Raw genomic sequence first — 21,425 nt, forward strand, 5'->3', positions numbered from 1 at the left:
GACTGGCTAAGAGTATTGCTAGTTACTCAGTGCCAAGAGGACCTTGGTTTAAGGAAATGTTCTGTGGTGTGATACACTGAGTACACACTATCAATATATGGCAAACCTGGCAGAAATACAGAAGTGAACTACAACCTGTTGCTGCTATCAGGCTCTGGTCTTTTCATTTTTGGAAATACCACATGCCTATCTGTATGTTGAATTTCAAAATATATATATATATTTTTTTCAGAAATGTAATAAATTTAAAGATATCTTGTGCAGTTCCAAGAGGGTGTTTGAAAACAGTAGTGCTGCTTTACACAGAGCATAATGGTGGGAAAGTACATTTGCCTAAATTCTGAAGGTTTTTTGGAGTGTTGTTGGTTTGTTCGTTTTTTAACCAGGAGATTGTGACAGCAGTACTGGTACAGAACAAAGTAATGGGCAATCAGAACACCAAAGGGAAAGAGTAGGAAAACAGGGAAAAAAAACATTTTGATATTGGCCAAAAGGAAACATGAAAGGTTTGGTGGCCAAGGAGCTCAGGAAGGATGCACAGGAGTCAAGCTGCGTCAGGGAAGGAAGTTTTGGGGAGATGCGCTTAACTAGGCAGTAACACAGGGCTCGAGCTACAAGGAAGACGAAAGGTTTAGTGCCTCCAACAGTCCACTGGAGGCAGTGAAAGGAGAAGAGGCTTCTGGTCTCTTTATTCTCCTGTCATGTCTAGCTGTGGAGAGGCCTGCTTTGCTGCAACTCCTGTGCTTTTTTCTGCTTGCAGGTGAGCTGGGAACCATGCCTTTTCTCCCTTCAAAAAACTTAGTGTTAATACTTTATGTTTAATGCCTATGGTAGGAGTTGAAGGGTTTGCCATTATAGCAGTGTGAATTCCATGCCTGTTTCTTAATCTCTCTGTTTTAAAACGGTTTATATCTGTTTTTTATAGATGTGAATTTGGTGTTCTAGAAAGGCATAAATTACCACTAGTCAACCTTAACTCTGTGTTTAAAACATTTTTGTCTCATCATATTCAAAGTTCCTAAAAAACAGTCAAATACTGTTCAGATTTAGATTAACTAAGCAGGCAGGACATCCTGGGAGTTTTCTGGGAACATTTATTCATGTGTGTCTCTGGAAGCTCCATTCCATGTTCCTCTGTTTCATGAATTTCCAGCATTTTCTCAGTCAGGAGCATTTTCCTTTTGTAAAGGAACAAACAAAATAAAGCAAAACTTCTACCTTTTGTGAGTGAGGAAAGAAACTGTGATTTCCTGTAAAAAAAAGTGGAAGATGTATAAGGGATGGCACCTTCATTCTTCATCTTGTCTATGTGAGTGCGTAACTGGCAGTTTGGACATAGTGTGAGGGTGAAGGATGGGACCATAAAATTTCACTGATTTTTACTGAAGCTATTTCAATAAAAATACTCAAAATCACTTTGTTTGCACTCAAAATGAGGGAAATGGTCTTCAGTAAGAAAAAGCAAGAATTATACTTTTTTTTTTTCTCAATTTTGTTTGTTTTTCCTAGAAAGTTTAGTGGAGGTCTCTAGATTCCAAACTAAAATGCTTTTGTCTACTTCTTGCATGATTATACGTTAAATTAATTTTAAGAAACTTTAAAATAACCATTGTGGTATCTCTATTCAATTTATTATGGCATTTCTCCAAATCTCTTTTACAGGACTTTTATAGGATTTTAAGCATTTTTGCTGTGCATAACTGTACAAGGAATGAAGTCGTAGGGTGGAGATGGAGTTTGGGTTATGCTACGTGAAGCGTTCATTTGAATGTTTTTTGTTTTTTGTTTTTTGTTTTTTTTTCCTTTGGAAATAAAACAGGTATTAATGGGGGCTAGATAGCCAAGATTCCTCTACTAAGGGAGATCTTTTCTTTGGCAAAGGCATGTTGGATTGCTGAGGAATTCTATACTAACAAAACCGTCTTTATTAATATCAGTTTTGTTGGTTTTAAAGTTTTGTTGCTTAGTAAACTCACAGAAACAAGGCCTGGTAGGTATTACTTACTGTAATTTAATAGAATTGTCTATAAGAGAAATAACTCTCTCATACTGAAAAGAACATTCACTATTCTTTGAACAGAGGCAAGAGATTGACTACTTAATGGCCATAACTGAGTTAGTGACCTCACAGAATTAGGTCACTAATCTGATGCCTTTAATGACTCAGAAATATCCAGCTGTCATAAATTTGTACAAGTAACTAAAGTTATTGCTTCTGTGACTAAATGTATGTATTTGAACATTTCACTTAAAGTAAAAACAGTGTAAGGAAAGGAAATACATGATGAACAATTACTAAATTGTCCTATGGTTTCCAGAAGTGTAGTCATGCAGCTGTATATTTAGTTCACGGGATGCTAGAAACATGACTAGATCCTACCAGTTAGTTGGAAAACTGCTTTCGTGGAAGTGATGGCTAAAGCAAGACAACAGTACAGACTGCAAGCAAGGAGTTCTTGTTGTTGTCTCCTCTTTACGGTTTCCGACGTAGAGCGCTCTGCCTTCCTGAACTATGAATTAAGTCAACATAGTTTTTGACATAACAAAACTCTGGACTTATTTGTGACTCATCCCTGTATTAAAGATGATGAATGTTTTTTCCTCTGCCTCCACTCCATAGGATGCAGCTGAGAGAGTTCTATTTAACATCTGCTGAAATCACTGAAAGGTCTTTCATTGATTTCAGTAGAAGCTGGATTAAGCAGGGTTTGTCTTTGAACTTTGTTCCTAAGAGAAAGAGCTTCTACCCTTTGCCTTAGCATTAAATGGCATACCACCTATTAATTTTCCACAATCAAGGCAAAGAGAGTATTAGCATCAAAAGAAATAGAAAAATAATATATGCTTCTTCTTTAAACCACCTTCCTTTTAAACCTAATCTGCTATAAAGCAAGACTGGAAGTAAACACTAGAATAGCAGACAAGTCTTTGCATGATTCGAGCCTAATCTTCAAGCTTTATCTATATTCTAAAACATTATTTATGATTTATTGTTCAGAAATTAAAACAAATCTGAATTGTTTACACATTCCACTGATGTTCCATAGATCAGTATTTATTTTTTTATGAAGGATATGTTCTTAGCATTGTTAATATATATGTTAATTATTTCCTGTGATATTTAATATACTTAATCTGCATACAGTGCTCTTCAATTCCATTAACAAAGTAGGGATAGAATGTGTTTGTACCTGCACGCAGCTTTTTAAATCTCTAGTCTCCTTCTTTTTCCTTTAACTTTTCTAATACAGTTTATTAATATTACTTTTCAGAAAAAACAAAGAACAAAGGATCTGTCTCAGCTGTTTCATTCATACAATCCATATGATCATAAGGTAAGAAAAAATATGCTACCTACATTTCTTGTTAAGAATAATTCCAAACATTCATGATAGCTATATTTGATATTATTTTTATTCAAAAGTTAGAGGAAATTATAAAATTGAAAGCGTTAAGGCATTCATGTTATTTAAATTCTTCTATCATACAATTTTTTTTTGTTTGTTTCTTGAAGCCAAGCTTGAAAAGTTGCATTTTCTGTTTTTTTGAAATCAATGACTTGCATTAACCTCCTAGAAGCATAATTTATAGATTGTCACTAAATTGCGTAAAGTGATCGTATGTGGTATCTGATGCCCCTCTTTTTTCTCTCTGTTCAGAAACTGTGTTACCCTTGAGTATGTTGGTTAGCCTGTTGTGTCAATTAGGCCCTGAGAGACATGAAACTAATGAATTTGGAAGCTGTCACTGGAAGGTGCTGCTTTGCTAACAGCCTGTTGGTTGTTTTTGGGAAGAGGAAAAAATGTACATTGCCATTATTACTTGATCCTGATTTGTAAAAGCAGGGAAACATTATTACTATACCCCATACCCTAGGGGAGAGAAAACAAGATCAATTCCCAAAGAACCTTGCAATTGTAAAATCAAGAGTTAAACCAGTTACAAGAAGATTTTGGAGTACCAGGAGACAGAGACAATAAAATTGGGTCAAAAGGCAGCGATTACAGCATTCTGTGCTATAACTATTTGTCATGCTTTTTTTTTTTTTTTGCAGACGTTATGCAAAAGAATGCATTAAGCAGATTTTGAAGAGAGAGTTAAGAAAGCTTGTAAATATTTTCAGGGAGTTTCTCGAATCTTGGATCAATCTGTGGGCTTGTTTTTTTTAAGCAAGTACACTAGATCCTTCAACAATTTATAAGCAGTCTGAGATCACTCTTTCTGCTTCTGTTTTGCAAAATGTGTATGATTTTGCAAGTATGCGTACATAGATACACATTTGTAAAAAGAGCTGAGTTTTATAATTGGGGAAAGAAGGTGGCAGAAGTGCATATGTATGTGCACCTATCTATATGTATGAACACATGAAAAGTGTGCGTGTGTGTAACTGTGTACATCTGTGAGAAAGAAATACATTCTGTAAATATTAATGGATTAAATATATCAGGCAAGTTGTTTCTACAGTTACCACCTACTTAAACATTTACATTAAAAAATTGTCAAACAGTAGGTTTTCTATAATTTTAATAATTATATATCATTTCAAGTTAAATCCATCAGTTTGAACTATTTTTTTATAGATAGGCTTTCATTGCCTGCAAGACCTGGTAAAGCAGATGTTAAGGGCCTGTGAAAATTGACAAACATGAAGAATAAAGGAAATGAGTGTAACAAGATTTTGAATTAGATCACTGTTCTTCTGAGTTGAAGCTTTTTTAAGTTAAATGTAATAGTAAGTTAATTAATTTCTGATAAGTAGAAGCAACTGATGAACCAGAAGCTTTGATATTCTTCTCCATGTCTAAATTCTTCTGTGCCAAACACTTTTTATTCATAGTACAAGGAAATTCCATTATTCTTTTATTAGCACTTTTAGTGGACCTTGGCCATTCGTAACTCCTGCTGCCTTCCTGCTCATATCCTTTGTGGCATTATATCAAAGTATCCTCAATTGATTTTGGCTTCAGTTGTGAAGACTTGTGCACTCTTTACAAATTAGTCATCAGGTGATGTGAAATTGAATATAAATGCTTAGATATATTCCCTTTTGATCTTTGTTTTAGGACCTATAATAAGATATTAAAAGTAGCACAATTGTTTGATGAGTGGTTTTTGATGCTTTGCTCTTCTGCTGTTTCCAAGCACATTCCACATATATATCTGAGAGCAAAAGGAAAAAAAGGGCAAATGAAAGTATGCAAAAAAAGGATGATCTTTCCTAATTTTCCATTTGACGGTGAAGGTTTTCTTTCTGCTACCTACTTCCTATTTGTGGTGGTCAGAATGAATCATTGCAGGCTTCTTGCTTTATGCTGTTTATTTCTATCTTAGCTCCCAATTTCACAATTGTTACAGTCCAGAAAAGGGCTCTTAATTTTTATATTAAATCTAACAGTGATCAACATTAATTGAAAATACAGTTATTTCAAGTGGAGGTCTATGCTAGTTGTACTGTAGTTCTGTTTTGTCTGATTAAATGTCAGAAAGGTTCTGGCTTGGGGGGATTGTTTTTTATTTCGTAGATTATTTTCAGTAAATATAAAAAGAGATTTTATGCTTTGTTCAAGTGTTGGTGATACAGGATCATGGTGCAAATAACTTAAATTACTGGCTTCCAGGATTCTTGGTTAGTTAAAAGGTTTTTCTCTGAGAACCTTTCAGAAGTGGAGAAGACATAACTATAAAGGACAAGTTAGAGCTTGGTAGTAGTTAAAACAGATAAACTACAGTGGCTGGAACAGGACTGTCTACCTAGCATTGATAGTGTTTCACCTTTTTGTGATGGAGTACCACATAGAAAAGAGAAAAACTGATCAGAAAAAGTTCATTCTTCCAGATTTGTGCTTCACTTACTAAAATAGAAAATGATGTTCTGAGGGAGTGACTGCACTAGCCTTACTAACCTTATTGCAGTTTACGCTCAGTGAGGAGACTGATAGATAGCTGTTCCTTGAAGTTCTCCCGCAGTTTATTGCCTATCTGGTGCAAATTACTGCATCATAAAAGACATTTTAAATGTCTGTGGTTGTGCATTCCCAAGTGAAAAGCCAGGTATTTTATTGAGAGGGAAAGCAAGATTTCTTTTTCCTTCCACTTCCAGGTGTGGCGTCTTGTATTTAGTTGAGGCCTTAATTAAGCAGCAGAGGGGAGATAGCCTTTAAGTTCTTCCATGACAAAGGCATGCAAAAGAGGGATAAAATCTGCCTCTGCTAATAGCAGATGAAGGGTAGTTAAGCTCCTGCATTATTTATTACCAAAATATATGTAGTTTACCATGTAGCTGTCCTTGTCATTGATCAGATGAAACCATATAACAGCAAAACTCAAAAACTGCCTTTCCATTGAACACGTATCCAGGGGGATTTGATCCTGTTTTGTTCCACCTGGTGTCACCATGGTGTTACAGAGCCTCCAGCTACAGAACCTGGGGGTCTTTCAAATACTGTGTCACCAACAGGGCTCATTGTAGCATCGGTCTTGAATGCCTGGGAAATGTATTGACTTCAGACGTAGGAAAAACTCACTTTTCCCAGATTTTTGCTATTGTTAAAATAAATAAATATATTCTAAAATGCATACTTTCTAAGCTTGTAATTATTTTGAAAATGCTGGTATGCATCTTGATTATTAAAAGCTATTCCAAGTGGCTGTTTGCTTGCCGTTTGTTCAATCTTATTTCAGTATGTGTAAGAACACACAGAATTCTCTTTGTAGATGAAGCTGTTCCTTATTCTGAAATACTTGCTTTTTCCTGTGTTTATGTAGAGTAGGAATATCTGTAGCCTGACTTTCTTAAGAGTCAAGTTCTGACTGCTGTCTAATGTTTCCTAGTTCGTAGTAGAACAGCTCTTCTGATTATATGTTTCTTTTCCTAGCACCATCAGAAAAATAAGGTGAAATGAGATCCTCACGAAGCTCTACCAACCATGATTTTAGTGTATTAAAATTAAAAAGGATATACTTGAGGAATGCTTTTATTTATTACTGTTGTTGTTGTTGTTTACCTTTAGCTATTATCTGTCCAATTTTCTAATAGCTCATTCAATGAAAACTTGTTTGCACACAAGCCATTTCTGCTGAACCTTTTTTGTATGTATACTGAGAGCTTTCACGCTGCACGCCTCAAGAATTTTATTCTGTCTGCAATGGATGTTTAAATTCCATAGTGTCCTTCTCCCAAATGATGTTTGCCCTTTAAAACTTGACCAGTTGTAATAGCAGGTTCCTTGGTCAAAAACAACGGATTTGGGGAGCATCAGGATCCCATATGTGGAAAATGTTCAGATCCACCAGCACAGAGGCCTAGTTCTTTTTTTTTTTTCTATCTGTTGGATGAGTAAGGATTCTGTCTATCCCTGGAGCAGTCGTTTAGAATGATAATCTTTATTTCTGCAGTGCAAAAACCTGTTTTTACTTATAGAAGAGAATATAGCAGAAGTGCTATTTATTTTGGTGCTCTGCCTCTTCAGAGGATAGCCAGGAAGAGAGACTTAGGGCATGTCCATACATTGAATTGTGCTGTTACAGAGAGAAATCCTCTGTGCTAAAAACTCAGCTCTGGATTTGATTCTTCCTTTTGCAACCTGAATCTGTTGCTCGAGAATAGGGCATGAGCTATGAAAAAAATAAGGTCACATATTATATGTCCTTTCAGTGGTTTATTTTAGCATATGGTGTATCCAACCAAGAAACAGTCAATGTTCATGGTGTTTGAAAAGAGTTTTTTGAGAGATTTTTCCATAGCTGAAATTGCTCAGGATTTAAAAAAAAATCAGGAAATGTGCTCTAATTGATGCAATACTAATCAAATAATTGTAAAAGCTTTAAGCCTCATGCTTTAAAGTGTTCCATATTAATGTGTTATAGAAATGTTAAAAAAACTCAGCTTAAACTTCACAGACAATACCTGTGTGATTGGCAAGTTATAAGGACTTATTGTATTGTGGCACACAATTAATTGGCACAAAGCTTCTTTTTTTTTTTTCTACCTCTTAGCCTGTTAAGTCAGTTGGGGTGGGCAAAAAGTTGAATCCTGTATTCCTTTGTCTTTGACAAAGGTAGAGATGTATGTAACTGGCTCAAGGAAAATAGCAAGATTATGCATGGCTATCCTTAAAGTTAAGGTGCTAATGTCTGCTGTTGCTTACAGACTTACCATAAGAATTGTTTTCAAGCAATTGTTTCAATAGTGCACAGACTCTAGCTCCAGTTTCTAACAGAAAATAAGTAATCTAATGTCAGCAGCCTTAAATCTGTGGTTGCAGGGCATTTTTTCTTCTGCAGGATTCTGTGACTCCTCTGAAGAACTTGAGGCATTTGTAAGTCAGAAAAGTTCAAAAATGATGCAAGAGTGTGTAAGGAAGCATTAGGATGAAACTGTATTTTCATAATGAAACAGAAGCCAGTACCAAACAGCCAGGGTCTCACTTGGCACTGCATATGAAGGCTAGTATGGTCTTAGTGGTATCCATTGACAGTAACAAAACATATTAATGATACGATGCCCAAAGAAATCGTATAGATTTTCCGTCTAGAAATCGTCATAGGCACCCACGTGAAACGTGAAATGTGCAACAGCAAGAGGAAAGTCCCAGACGGAGGGTGAGGGAATTAAGGCAGTTGGCTTCTGGTAGCAAAACCTGTGAAGTTCTTCACTCCTTCTGGCCACTGATCATGGCTGGTGGCCTCTGGGGACAGTGAGTTGTGGCGGGGTGATGGGGTGATGGCAGTGGGAACCAGTGAAACTGGCTGCACCATGGGGTGCAGAAACAGAGGGAGGTGGGAAGTTAAGAGCTTCAGCTGGACCAGTTTCCCTACCAGTGAATTGCTTCCTTTTGTTTTTATCCTGTGTTCAGGGAAGCTGGACCCCATGTGCATTCTTCACAACGAAGTAAAATTGAACAAAAGAATTTCTGATGTCTAGTGAAATAAACAAATCTAAAATTCCTGATTGTTGGCTAACTTTCTAATGGCAGGCATCACTGTCTGCTCAAGCTGCTTTGTCAACTAGATCCTGTAAACTGAAGATGTCTGCAGTGTGGTATGACTTGATTACATGAGAGAACATGTAAATTGAAATGTTGGACAGCTTATAGAGTTGGAAGTGTTGCTATGAGAATGGTTTCTTGAAAGAAGCTAGCGAAAGATTAAAACAGTTGCAGTATTAAATGCATCTGGCAGATGAGACTTACATCTTTCAGTAATCTTTGCTCACATCTCTTTAGTAGTTCTTAATTTCCCAGACTTTGCTGTACTCTGCTTCTTTCTTTGTTGCTGGCCATAGATGACATTTCATAGCCAGGGTTATTAGAACAGGTTTTTTCATGTATCAGGCATACAGGCTAGCATGTGTAAGGAAACCATGTTGGGGTGTTTTTCTGAGTCTGGGGACAAGCTATTTCAGAACTGCTAGAAAACACAAGAAATTTTTATGATTTTTCATAAAGACGGTGATGTTTCTCAGATACCACCTGGGTGTTTTGAAAGATGGGGGAGGAGGAGCAGTGGAAGTACCACGAACGTGTAGGTTTTACCTTTGAGCAAGAGAAAAAGAAAGTCATTGTGAGATTTTTCAGGTAATGACTTGGGCATATGATTCTGAAAAACAACAAAAGTCCTTTTAACCCACTTTCCATTTATTCAAGGAACTGCATTGTACTAAATCATAAGGCAACTGTGAGGTTGCAATGCCTGTGACATAAGCCATAGTCTGAATTTCCTAAAGCAGGTGCTTTGAATTGTTCTTCTGTAAGATGAAAAAGATTTCTAGGTTATTGCTGAAAAGAGACTGAGCCTTTTGCTATCTCCTGCTTCAAGATAGATTTCAGTTTTAATTTTAACAGCTCAGATGTCAGATACGACCACGTTTTATGGAAATATTCTTATTGTAACCTACATCCATTCTTCTCTCTTCCTTTCCCTTGTGCTCGGAACTGCTTTTTGGAGTAGGCTGCATAAAGCTGTTTTGTGCTCTTGATATGATGTAAGGCTTCAAAGAAAACTACTGATAGAGAAAAGCAATTTCTATTTGGAAAAGCAGTGCAGTGGCCTTGTGCTAATGGCATACTTGAACATTACTTGATGACAGTGAAGAAAATCTAATGGCCTGAAAAGCTGCTGCTTTTTCTTGACTTAACTCTTAGCTACATTGAAGTTTATGCCGTCTGTAACACAAAGGAAACTAATATATAGACAGCTTAGAAATAGCTGTTCAAATACCAGGAATTGTTTTAGGGTTTGGGGAAAAGAAATAAGAAAGGTAGTGCAATGAAAGGGCTTACTTCTCTGTTGAATAGGCTGCATAGAAAAAGATGTATCTGCTCTGTCTTAGTCCTATAGCACAAACATTGAGACAAAAGACTTGCAATCTCACTTGAAGTGTATTTATATCCAAAAACAAACAAACAAAAACAGTGCTGTAAAACCAGTGGTTGGCTTGTTTGTTTTTGTTTTGAACAAAAACAAAAATATATAAAAATCAGGTAGTGTATGCTTAATGCTGTGGTTAAAACTGTATTCAGTACCAGTAACTTTTGCTGTAATTCAATGTTTAAAGCATCAAACCTATCTGATGCAAACTGAATTGTTTGGGATTGTTACCTCAGTTATCACTCAGAAGGGAATATTTACTTTTTTAGGTTAAACAGGTGCTTCTATGTCTTTCTAAAAGCTAATTAACAGTAGCCTGTAAAAGCACATTTTCATCTGTAAACAAAAGTAATGCTTTATGATGAAGCATAGACTTAGATGTTTAACAAGGTATCAGGTATTATTGAAATGTCTTCATTAGTGACCGTCAGAAAAGTTTAAGAAATACACTGATGAAATCCACACATACTCTCCCATATACCCCCAATGTACAACTGTTCTGGAAAATTAGGAAAAGAGCAAGATATAAAGGTAAAAATGATCACAGAAAGGAAAAAAAAAGTGATGAAAAATGTGGCAAAAGTAAAATAATGCTTGAGAACTTTCTGTGATGATAATGAAAAGCTGATTATTAGATGTGGACTGCAGTTTCATTAGGGCAGCTAAATAGGTGAAAACAAGTTCTGCACACATCACTTTGCACAGCATAGAAATAACAGTTTTTCTCCATATGGCTGTGGTTGCTTCCAAAATACAGTCTTTCTTTTTGGACAATTGGCTAGATCAAAACGACATTGACAAGTATGAGAGAGTGTGAATAGAAGTAGAAGTAATTACGGCAGTTTGTTACCCTGCGAGGAAAAAAAATACAGCTTTCGTCTGTGGCAGTTGCATGAGATACACAACACCTATACATTTTTTCAATTCAATAATCATGAAAACATTGGTAATTTACTTCACAAATTTTCTTTGTGGTAAAACATGCAAATGCTGGTATAGCAGATTGCCTCAAATAAGCATTTTCTTCCTCTAAAAATACTGAAATATAAAATGAGAGACAAGATTTATGGGGACAGTAAATATCCATCCTATCAACTCAGACAAAACAAATGATCTGGGGCATATTAATCCTCTTGTTGCTTTGCAAAGGAAGGCGTTACCTTTCTCTGCATGTCTTGTTTCACCTCTGTTCCTTGTCCATTATAAATGTGATGCACAGAAGTATGACAAAGAAAGGTATTTCAGATTTTCTAAAATTAGTTGCTGGAAAACCTTGAAATCGTAAGAAGTAAACGCTGACCATCTTAAAATTTTGTTTAAGCTCCCTTTAATCTTCCTTTGGCAGCATAACAGAGTATATAACTAATGTTCTACGGCCGGTTCAAGTTTAGATCAAGTTCAAGTGTCTTTCCTTCCCTCACTTCCTAACATCTTATTCGATGTATTTCTTTTTGGCTGTGCTGTGTGTAGCAGACTGTATTTCCCAATTAACTTTAACCTTTTTGTGCTGCTTTAGCCCAGCAGGCAGCACCACACAGCCACTTGCTCACTCTCCTCAGGTGGGATGGGGGAGAGAATTAGAAAGATAAAAGAGTGAGAACTTATGGGTTGAGACAAAGATAATTTACTGGGTAAAGCAAAAGCCACACGTGCGAGCAAAGCAAAGCAAGGAATTCATTCGCTCCTTCCCATCGGCAGGCAAGTGTTCAGCCACTTCCAGGAAAGCAGGGCTCATCACGCGTGACGGTTCTTTGGAAGACAAATGCCATCACTCTGAACGTCCCCAGCTGTTACAGCTGAGCATGATGCCATGTAGCGTGGAATATCCCCTTGGCCAGTCTGGGTCAGCTGTCCTGGCTGTGTCCCCTCCCTGCCTCTTGGGCACCCCCAGCCTCCTCACTGGCGGGGCAGCCTATAAGAAGCAAAAAAAAAGTCCATGGCTCTATGTAAACACTTCTCTACAACTAAAAACCTCAGTGTATTATCACCACTATTTTCATAAAAATCCAAAGCACAGCATTGTGCAAGCCTCTGTGAAGAAAATTAACTGCATCCTAGCCAAAACCATGACACTGTTCGCACTTTTTCCCCTCCTTCTTTCTTTGTTCTATTGCCACTTCTCTGCTCACTATTTTTCCTCCATGTTGTCCACATTCTTTATTCTCTTTTTTCCTACCTATTTTGGTCTATTATCTTGAGATTTTAATGTTTTATTCTCTCTCCATTTACTTGATTTCATCTGCCCTTCCATTGTTATTTGTTTGTTTTCTTTTCCTAAATATGTTATGGAGCCCCATATGTCCACAGATGTACCTTCTGCACACAATCTTCTTACTGGAGGCCAACATTTGGTTTTGTTCTTAACATTATTGTAGACTTCCTGTGTACTTGACGTGTTATATAAAGTTCTAAATGTTACCCAGGTTGGCATCAATGCTTTTATTACCAGAAGATTTGGGATAATTGGACTTCCTTACATGGAGTGAACGTATACCATTTACTTTTCTTCTTCCTTGTTCCTGTTTGAAAGCTTGTTTTAATCACTGATATAAAGCTGTGAGGCAGGTGTATATTTTCTGGCTTTGTGTATGACAGTAAGAAATATGGAAATGTTGAACTCCTTATCCTTTCTTGTGTGGAGAGAAGAGACACAACACAGTGTTCTTCTGTGTTGCACACATACACACACAGACCAAGAACTTTGAATTGAGATTCATTAAAGTATCATCCAGAAACAATTTGCTGTTACTTCAAGTAAGTCAGGGAAGGATGGGATCACACTTTTCCTAATTCATAGTCATCACTGCCTATGAGTCCATCCTCTATTGCTGTTGTTTAAATTCTTGGAACCAGAAATACTGTCTGTACTATATTCCGCTTTAAAAAAAAAAAAAAAAGAGTAAAGAAAGGTTACTTACCATACAGTGTAAAAGCAAAATTCAGGTAAAGTGACCATGTTAAACTATAGATTGAATTTGGACTTTTTCTACACAGGAAACTTGTACTACTGCTGTCCGTCAGCACAGCCCAGTTAGCACACTTTCAACATGAGCTCAAGTGCTTTCCATTCAAAGACAGATGAAGGAGGAGTTTGCAGAATATGCTAACAAACCATGTGGATTTTGTGTAGTAAATCTAGGTGGCTGACACTTGAATCAAAGCATCCGTATTAGCTGCAGTGAAATTTAGGGTACTTACAAACATGCTTTCAGTAGTCTTGCACTCAAGTCTACCTGTGTCTCAGGGTAGGGCTCATGGTCTAAGGAGAGAGATGGAGTTTTGTGTTCAGGTGTAACTAGAAAAACATCCTACATTTTTTTAACCAGTTGCTAATCTTTTTTGAGAAGTGGAGGATGAGTGTTGAAGGATGTCAGTCCTCTAGTGATTTAGTACGCATACTGTGAGTAAAACCGGTAAGTTTCAGTTATATTACCCAGATGCTAACATATACTCCAGCTGTGTAAATTAGGGCAGAGCTATAAGACCTCTAAACCTAGTTCAAGGGTTGATACTCAGAGTCGGTAGACTTTGAGTTAAATCTCTAGTGTTAATATGCCATGGAGGTTTAGGTCCCAGTTAAGGGCAGAAACATCTAAAACACATGGTTCAATTTTAGCTGTACTGAGCTTTTGTGTATCAGGAGTGATAGGTGTCAGGAGGAATCATAGAATAGCTTGGGTTGGAAGGGACCTTAAAGATTGTCTAACTCCAACCCCCCTGCTATGGGCAGGGATGCCACCCACTAGATCAGGTTGCTCAGAGCCTCATCCAGCCTGGCCTTGAACACCTCCAGGGATGGGGCATCCACAGCTTCTCTGGGCAACCTGTTCCAGTGCCTCACCACCCTCTGAGTGAAGAATTTCCTCTTAATGTCTACTCTAAATCTATCCTCTTTTAGTTTAAGACTATTCCCCTTGTCCTATCATTATCTACGTGAATAGAGTCCTTCTCCATCCTTTTTATAAGACCTCTTTAAGTACTGAATAAGTATTTAGTATTAATAATTAATATTTAACTATTAAGTAAAGAAGAGAGGTACAAACCTGTGTTTTACTATAAATGCAAATTAACAAAGCATATATTGTTTCTTAAATTTGACATGCTCTTCATATTATTTTTCCTCTGTATTTTGTTATTTTATGAACATAAGATACTCTTCATCCAAAAATTGTATCCATCCAAAGATGGATAAAATAAACTATCCAACTTTCCATTCATTTTTGAAAGAAAGGCTCCAGCTTGAGAGGTGTATATGGCTACCACCTTCTTTATAATTTATTTCTAATTTTGGAGAGGTTCCAACTTCAAAAATTATCTTTCCAAGAAGTTGTAGCTTCTTCCTGTAATTCTGAAGAGATTGCCTCTAAGGTGTCTGAAGTCTAAAAGATGTGGGGCCAATGTCAAATTTAAGGTTTGGTATCTCATGATCCATCAGGATAAAAACAGGGACATTTTATCTTCTTAAAGGAACAGGACTTTTAGTTTCTTCATATTAAATGTGACATTTGCTAATATCAATTGAAGAAACTAAAATGTTGATTTTTAAAGATGGTGTTTCAATTCATGCAAATGCTGCTTTAGGTTGGCTTTTTAAGTGTTTAAATGTATTAGGCTTAATTTTTCTTTCACCCTTTCTTCATTCAATCATGATAGTCATACCTTGTCATCTGGTTATTTTTAAAAAGATAAAAAAAAAGATGTGCAAGTAGTTGCCAAAGGTCTTTAAAAAACAGATTTTTTTTCTAAAATGTATTTCTATGAAATTTGATACATGTAGCACACATAGGAGGGTTGTTGTGATAAAACCCTGTAGGTTGCAAATACAAGCAGTCATGCTAACAAATTCTTTAAGTCTTTATTTCATATTGTCATTTTTTCCAGAAAAAATACATGTGTTCTTACTGCTGTTCGTTTTCATATCTCCTTTAATAATCATTTATGAGGCGTGTGCATGGCAAATTATGCTCTTTCATGCCTTTTATTTTTACAAGCTTATTTTTTTATATAAAAGAACTGCTTGCTACAAAACCTTACAAGACAGAAGCCATCACTGTTTTACATTGCAGTGTAAACCTTGTTTTCCATAGAACATTTGCAGAAAATGTCTAGTATAAAGCTAAACATATGAACCATTTATAAGCCCTGTGCTGGTACAGCCACTAAATACCAATTCACGTGTCAGACAGACGGTGGCAGCTGCTTTGTTAATGTATGGCACAATCCCATATTAAATCAAATGGCAAGTGGACAGTTTGACAGATACTGTCATCAGTGCAAACATTATTAAACTCATTAAAGAGCTTGCTTTTATTTTTTTATTTAAAATACATGCATTTACTTTGCAGAGTCTTTTTCAGAGCCTACAGCAGTGAGTACTACTTCTCCAGTTTTCTGCCTAACAAAGCCCGATCTGTGTCTGTCCATTCCTTGGGGGCAGTGCCACCATGTTTATGGCTTCCTCTGCACGCTGTGTGTTAGGGTCTGTGACCAGAAATTCCATTTGTGAGCACATCGTTGTGGATAGCACTCAGTGGTCTTTTCATTTTGATTGATGCTTCTGGTTTTGCACCATCTGGCTTCTGATAGGCTGCATTAATCATATCCTGTGCTAAGAAAATTTAGACAGGATTTCTTTAGTAAGTACATGTACATGGAAAAGTGTGTATTTATGTATTTAATTCCTATAGGTTCCAGTCATACAAGCAGGAGCAACAGTGCTGCCATACAGTTTGTGCTCAGATAATTAGATCTCTATTTTGAATATACATATTTCAGTTTTACTCCTACACTTTTAACTATTTTGCTTTCTATCAGCTGTTTATAGTTGCTTCATTATATTGACATTGCTTTCTGTTAGGAACAATGGACTTGGCTAAAGTATGCTTGCATCTCATTTTTTTAAGTTAATCTTAAAATTTCTCTTTCCACTGCTTTGGTGCTAAACTATAGTTCCTCACTTCTTGTGTAAATATAGGTTGACATAATAGTTTCTGAAACAGAATGTCATCAGTTTTAAAATTTTGTAGGTGTAGAACATTTTTTAAATTGTTGTATTTAAATTCACATCTTGGGAAAACAAAAGAATCTTAATTTTATGTACAATATACAAAAGTCAGTGATCTGCTATATGGAAGACTTCTGACTGAATCTGACAGTAGTGTACTTAAGATATACTACTTGTTGGACTAGCAATATTTATACAATATAGTCTCCCATTACATATGCAGCAATTAATCAGGCAACATGCAGTTGTTAAGTGTTCAAATTTTTATTTGGATTTCAAATTTACAGGTAAGCAGCTATCCTCCTCCATATTAGGTTGCTTTCTTTCTGTGGTCGTTTACAATATGACTTGAGGGGAAAATTTGTCCTGTAGGATACCCTGTCACATGGAAACCATATGTTACATGTTAGGTTTAAGAAACTATTTAATCTTCACCTTTTAGATTTTCAAAGACCAAGGGAATCTTTTCTGTTAGCAATTACAACGGTGCCCTGGATTCCCTTCCCCTTCCCCTGCTATGGACGTAATGCTCCGTGAAATGCTCAGTGGACAGTGATGCTTTATACTCTTAATGAAAAATCAATTATGCTCATTTTCTATACCCCCAAGTTCCACACTTACTGGTCACACTGGGTCCACTTTTTTAGAGTTCCTCACCAATAAAACGGTGTGAAAGCATCACAGCCACCGATTTTTGATTGACAGCTAGAAATGGCTATTGTTGAGGTTTTCTTGTTGTTTCTTTGTTGTTGTTTTTTGTTGATGTTGTTTTTACTTTTTTGCCCCATTTTTCACAGTTTTCCTCAGTGCTCTCATTAGTAGAGCTTGCAGTTATTTTGAAATCTTTTTTTAAGTGTTATTATTCCCTCTGCTTTGCCTGTGCAAATACCTGAAGATTGAGGTGCAGAAGAGCTCTTTCTAAGACTTAGCAGGAAGATGGGCAGAAGGATGACCAATATTTTCCTATAACCCCACCAACTAAAACAAAACTTCCTGTACTGATTTTATTTCTGACAAGCTTGATGGTGTCATTTTAGAGTAGGTGAGGTTTAGTTTGAGACATCTAGCATGAGTTCTTTAAAAGTTAAAACTGTATTTATGGTTAAAAACTAATGGCATGTTAGAAAGTTGTTTGACATACTACAGAAACAATTTTGGAGAAAAAATTTAGAAAATTCAATCACTATATTTAACAAAGATATAAAGCTCCTTAAGGTCTAGCACTGTGCTGGTGCTTCAGTGCCTTTCTTTATCTCGCATTTGTTTGTTTCCACGTTTTCTTCTGCAAAACTGTCCTTTTTCTATTGTTTTCCTGTTGACACATTCATTTTTTCTTGTACACACATTTTAAAGAGAAGGCTTGTTTGTTTGTTTACAGTTTCACAGCTTTCTAAAATAGACATCTGTGGTTGAGAGAATCATAATTCACCAATAATTTGAATTAAATTTAGTATAGATGCTAACAATTAGGGTAAACAAAACCTGCTTAATCATTATTACATTATTACCATCTTAATTTGTGTGCCATGGAGGTTTTAAAAGAAAATAGTCATAGCCACACTACCAGTCAGTCTGTCCTCAGTGTTGAAGTCATTTCTCTGAAAAATTAACAACTGATCTTGAGTAATTATGCTTTGCACCTTCCAGATACAGAACTCCCACTCTGTTGTGCCTGGATCATTGTAATAACATTTTACCTCAGAGATGTTAGGGAAGTTTAAAAGTTAAACTCTTGTCAGCAGGCATATCAGTAGCATCCACTAAGCTCCCTGTTGGCACTTCATAAAAGCCTGGTTCATCAAGCTCGGAAGAAGCCGTCAGTAAGCATACTGCTCCCTGTTGTTCTCATTAGCAAGCTTCCAACTTTGAGTATCAGCATCACCATACAGACTTGTAGAAGCTGGAGCAGTCCAATACCTTGTTGTTAGTAGAGCTCTGCAGTGAAAATGAAAGTTGAATCTGAACTTTGTAAGATGTGATCAGGACATATTCACTTCTGTGTTACACTTAAAAACATGGAGCAAAAGGTAAAATATATTTGCAAGCATCTTCCTGACAACTGAAAAAAATCTTTGAACTAAACACTGGTACATAGTATCAAATGGTGAGTTCAGGGCCTGCTGGATGGATAACAGAAATCCCCAGAGGGGGAGCATTTATACCCTGGATTTCCTTTCGTACCTTTCCAAAGTTATATGTGTCAGCTTAGAAAAATTACCAACAACAACTTGTCATCCATAGATGCTGACTGTTGGTGTTTTCATCTGATGACTTTCAATAAGTGATTCCATATGAAAAAACTTACGTTAAAAAAAACATCGTATCTTAGTCCATGCAGGTTTAATGACTTAGCTTCTTGAAATCAATGTCAATCAATTACTTCTGTAGAAATACACCTTGCATTGTGGTAGTGATGCTGCACGGTGTCTTATCACCACCATTTCGTGATACAGACTTGATATGGAGAAGAAAGGGTGGTGAATTTGGGGTTGTATTTTTGTTACTTTCTTTTTTTGATCTTACTCTCACTCTTTATGTTGAAATAAACATAGGTAGTAAATGCTTTTAAATTTATTACAGTTTTCCTGTTCCTATATGTGTATTCCATTTTTTATGAAGCTTTCCAATAACAAAGCAAAAACCTTCTAATGGGCTGAATAAAAATTTTAATAGACTAATTTCCAGTACAATTTAATATACTGGTATCTGTTCTTACTGTTATGCTGATTATTAGTAACATTGTGTCAAACGATACAAGGAAAGGTCAAAGGAAACCGCTGTCTTGGACTTCCGGAGGGCTGACTGAGCTGTTCAGGACACTGGTTGGCAGAGTCCCTTGGGAGGAGGTTCTGAAGGGCAAAGGAGTCCAGGAAGGCTGGGCACTCTTCAAGAAGGAAATCTTAATGGCTCAGGAGCGGTCTGTCCCCACGTGCCCAAAGACGAGCCGACGCGGAACTAGACCGGCCTAGCTGAACAGAGAGTTGTGGCTCGAGCTTAGGAGAAAAAGGAGGGTTTATAATCTTTGGAAAAGAGGGCGGGCTACTCAGGAGGACTATAAGGATGTTGCGAGGCTGTGCAGGGACAAAATTAGAAAGGCCAAAGCTCATCTGGAGCTCAATCTGGCTACTGCCGTTAAATATAACAAAAAACGTTTTAACAAATACATCAACACAAAAAGGAGGACTAAGGAGAATCTCCATCCTTTACTGGATGCGGGGGGAAACTTAGTTACAAAAGATGAGGAAAAGGCTGAGGTGCTCAATGCTTTCTTTGCCTCAGTCTTTAGCGGCAAGACCAGTTGTTCTCTGGATACCCGGTACCCTGAGCTGGTGGAAGGGGATGGGGAGCAGGATGTGGCCCTCGCTATCCATGAGGAAATGGTTGGCGACCTGCTACAGCACTTGGATGTATGCAAGTCGATGGGGCCGGGTGGGATCCACCCGAGGGTACTGAGCGAACTGGCGGAGGAGCTGGCCAAGCCGCTTTCCATCATTTATCGGCAGTCCTGGCTATCAGGGGATGTCCCAGTCGACTGGCAGCTAGCAAACGTGACGCCCATCTACAAGAAGGGCCAGAGGGTAGACCCGGGGAACTATAGGCCTGTTAGTTTGACATCAGTGCCAGGGAAGCTCATGGAGCAGATTATCTTGAATGTCATCACGCGGCACTTGCAGGGCAACCAGGCGATCAGGCCCAGTCAGCATGGGTTTATGAAAGGTAGGTCCTGCTTGACAAACCTGATCTCCTTCTATGACCAAGTGACGCGCATGGTGGATGAGGGAAAGGCTGTGGATGTGGTCTACCTTGACTTCAGTAAGGCTTTTGACACCGTTTCCCACAACATTCTCCTCAAGAAACTGGCTGCTCGGGGCTTGGACTGGCGTACGCTTTGTTGGGTTAAAAACTGGCTGGATGGCCAGGCCCAAAGAGTTGTGGTGAATGGAGCCAAATCCAGTTGGAGGCCGGCTACTAGTGGAGTCCCCCAGGGCTCAGTGCTGGGGCCGGTCCTCTTTAATATCTTTATCGATGACCTGGATGAGGGGATCGAGTGCACCCTCAGTAAGTTTGCAGATGACACCAAGTTAGGTGCGTGTGTCGATCTGCTCGAGGGAAGGAAGGCTCTGCAGGAGGATCTGGATAGGCTGGAGCGATGGGCTGAGGTCAACTGTATGAAGTTCAACAAGGCCAAGTGCCGGGTCCTGCACCTGGGGCGTAACAACCCCAAGCAGCGCTACAGGCTGGGAGAGGAGTGGTTGGAAAGCTGCCTGGCAGAGAAGGACCTGGGAATACTGGTTGATAGGCAGCTGAATATGAGCCAGCAGTGTGCTCAGGTGGCCAAGAAGGCCAACAGCATCCTGGCTTGCATAAGAAGCAGTGTGGCCAGCAGGTCTAGGGAGGTGATTGTCCCCCTGTACTCGGCTCTGGTAAGGCCGCACCTCGAGTACTGTGTTCAGTTTTGGGCCCCTCGCTACAAGAAGGACGTCGAGGTGCTCAAGAGAGTCCAGAGAAGGGTGACGAGGCTGGTGAGGAGTCTGGAGAACAAGTCTTACGAGGAGCGGCTGAGGGAGCTGGGATTGTTCAGCCTGGACAAGAGGAGGCTCAGGGGCAACCTTATCACTCTCTACAGGTACCTTAAAGGAGGCTGTAGCGATGTGGGGGTTGGTCTATTCTCCCACGTGCCTGGTGACAGGACAAGGGGAAATGGGCTAAAGTTGCGCCAGGGGAGGTTTAGGTTGGATGTTAGGAAGAACTTCTTTACTGAAAGGGTTGTTAGGCATTGGAATGGGCTGCCCAGGGAAGTGGTTGAGTCGCCATCCCTGGAGGTCTTTAAAAGACGTTTAGATGTAGCCCTTAGTGATATGGTTTAGTGGAGGTCTTATTAGTGTTAGGACAGAGGTTGGACTGGATGATCTTGGAGGTCTCTTCCAACCTAGACGATTCTGTGATTCTGTGATAATGTTGATTTCTTGCTGGATTTGGGGGTTTTGAAAACAGATACTATTGGTAGTTATTTTCAAAAACTCCACTCATTTGTATTTTAAAATACACAGAA

The 21,425-nt window shown here is 38.0% G+C and overlaps 1 protein-coding gene across 2 annotated transcripts in view; it reads left to right on the forward strand.

Annotated features, from left to right (window-relative positions):
* CDKAL1 (CDKAL1 threonylcarbamoyladenosine tRNA methylthiotransferase) overlaps positions 1 to 21,425 on the forward strand; it is a 436,369-nt gene that overhangs the window by 339,259 nt on the left and 75,685 nt on the right. For both annotated transcript variants that reach the window (XM_083825860.1, XM_083825861.1), the window contains one exon: positions 3,273 to 3,335. In XM_083825860.1, the coding sequence (XP_083681986.1) occupies positions 3,273 to 3,335 (63 nt within the window). The remainder of the gene's footprint in view (positions 1 to 3,272; positions 3,336 to 21,425) is intronic.

The sequence above is a fragment of the Anser anser genome (genome assembly GCF_964211835.1).
Source record: "Anser anser genome assembly, chromosome: 2".
Lineage (NCBI taxonomy): Eukaryota > Metazoa > Chordata > Aves > Anseriformes > Anatidae > Anser > Anser anser.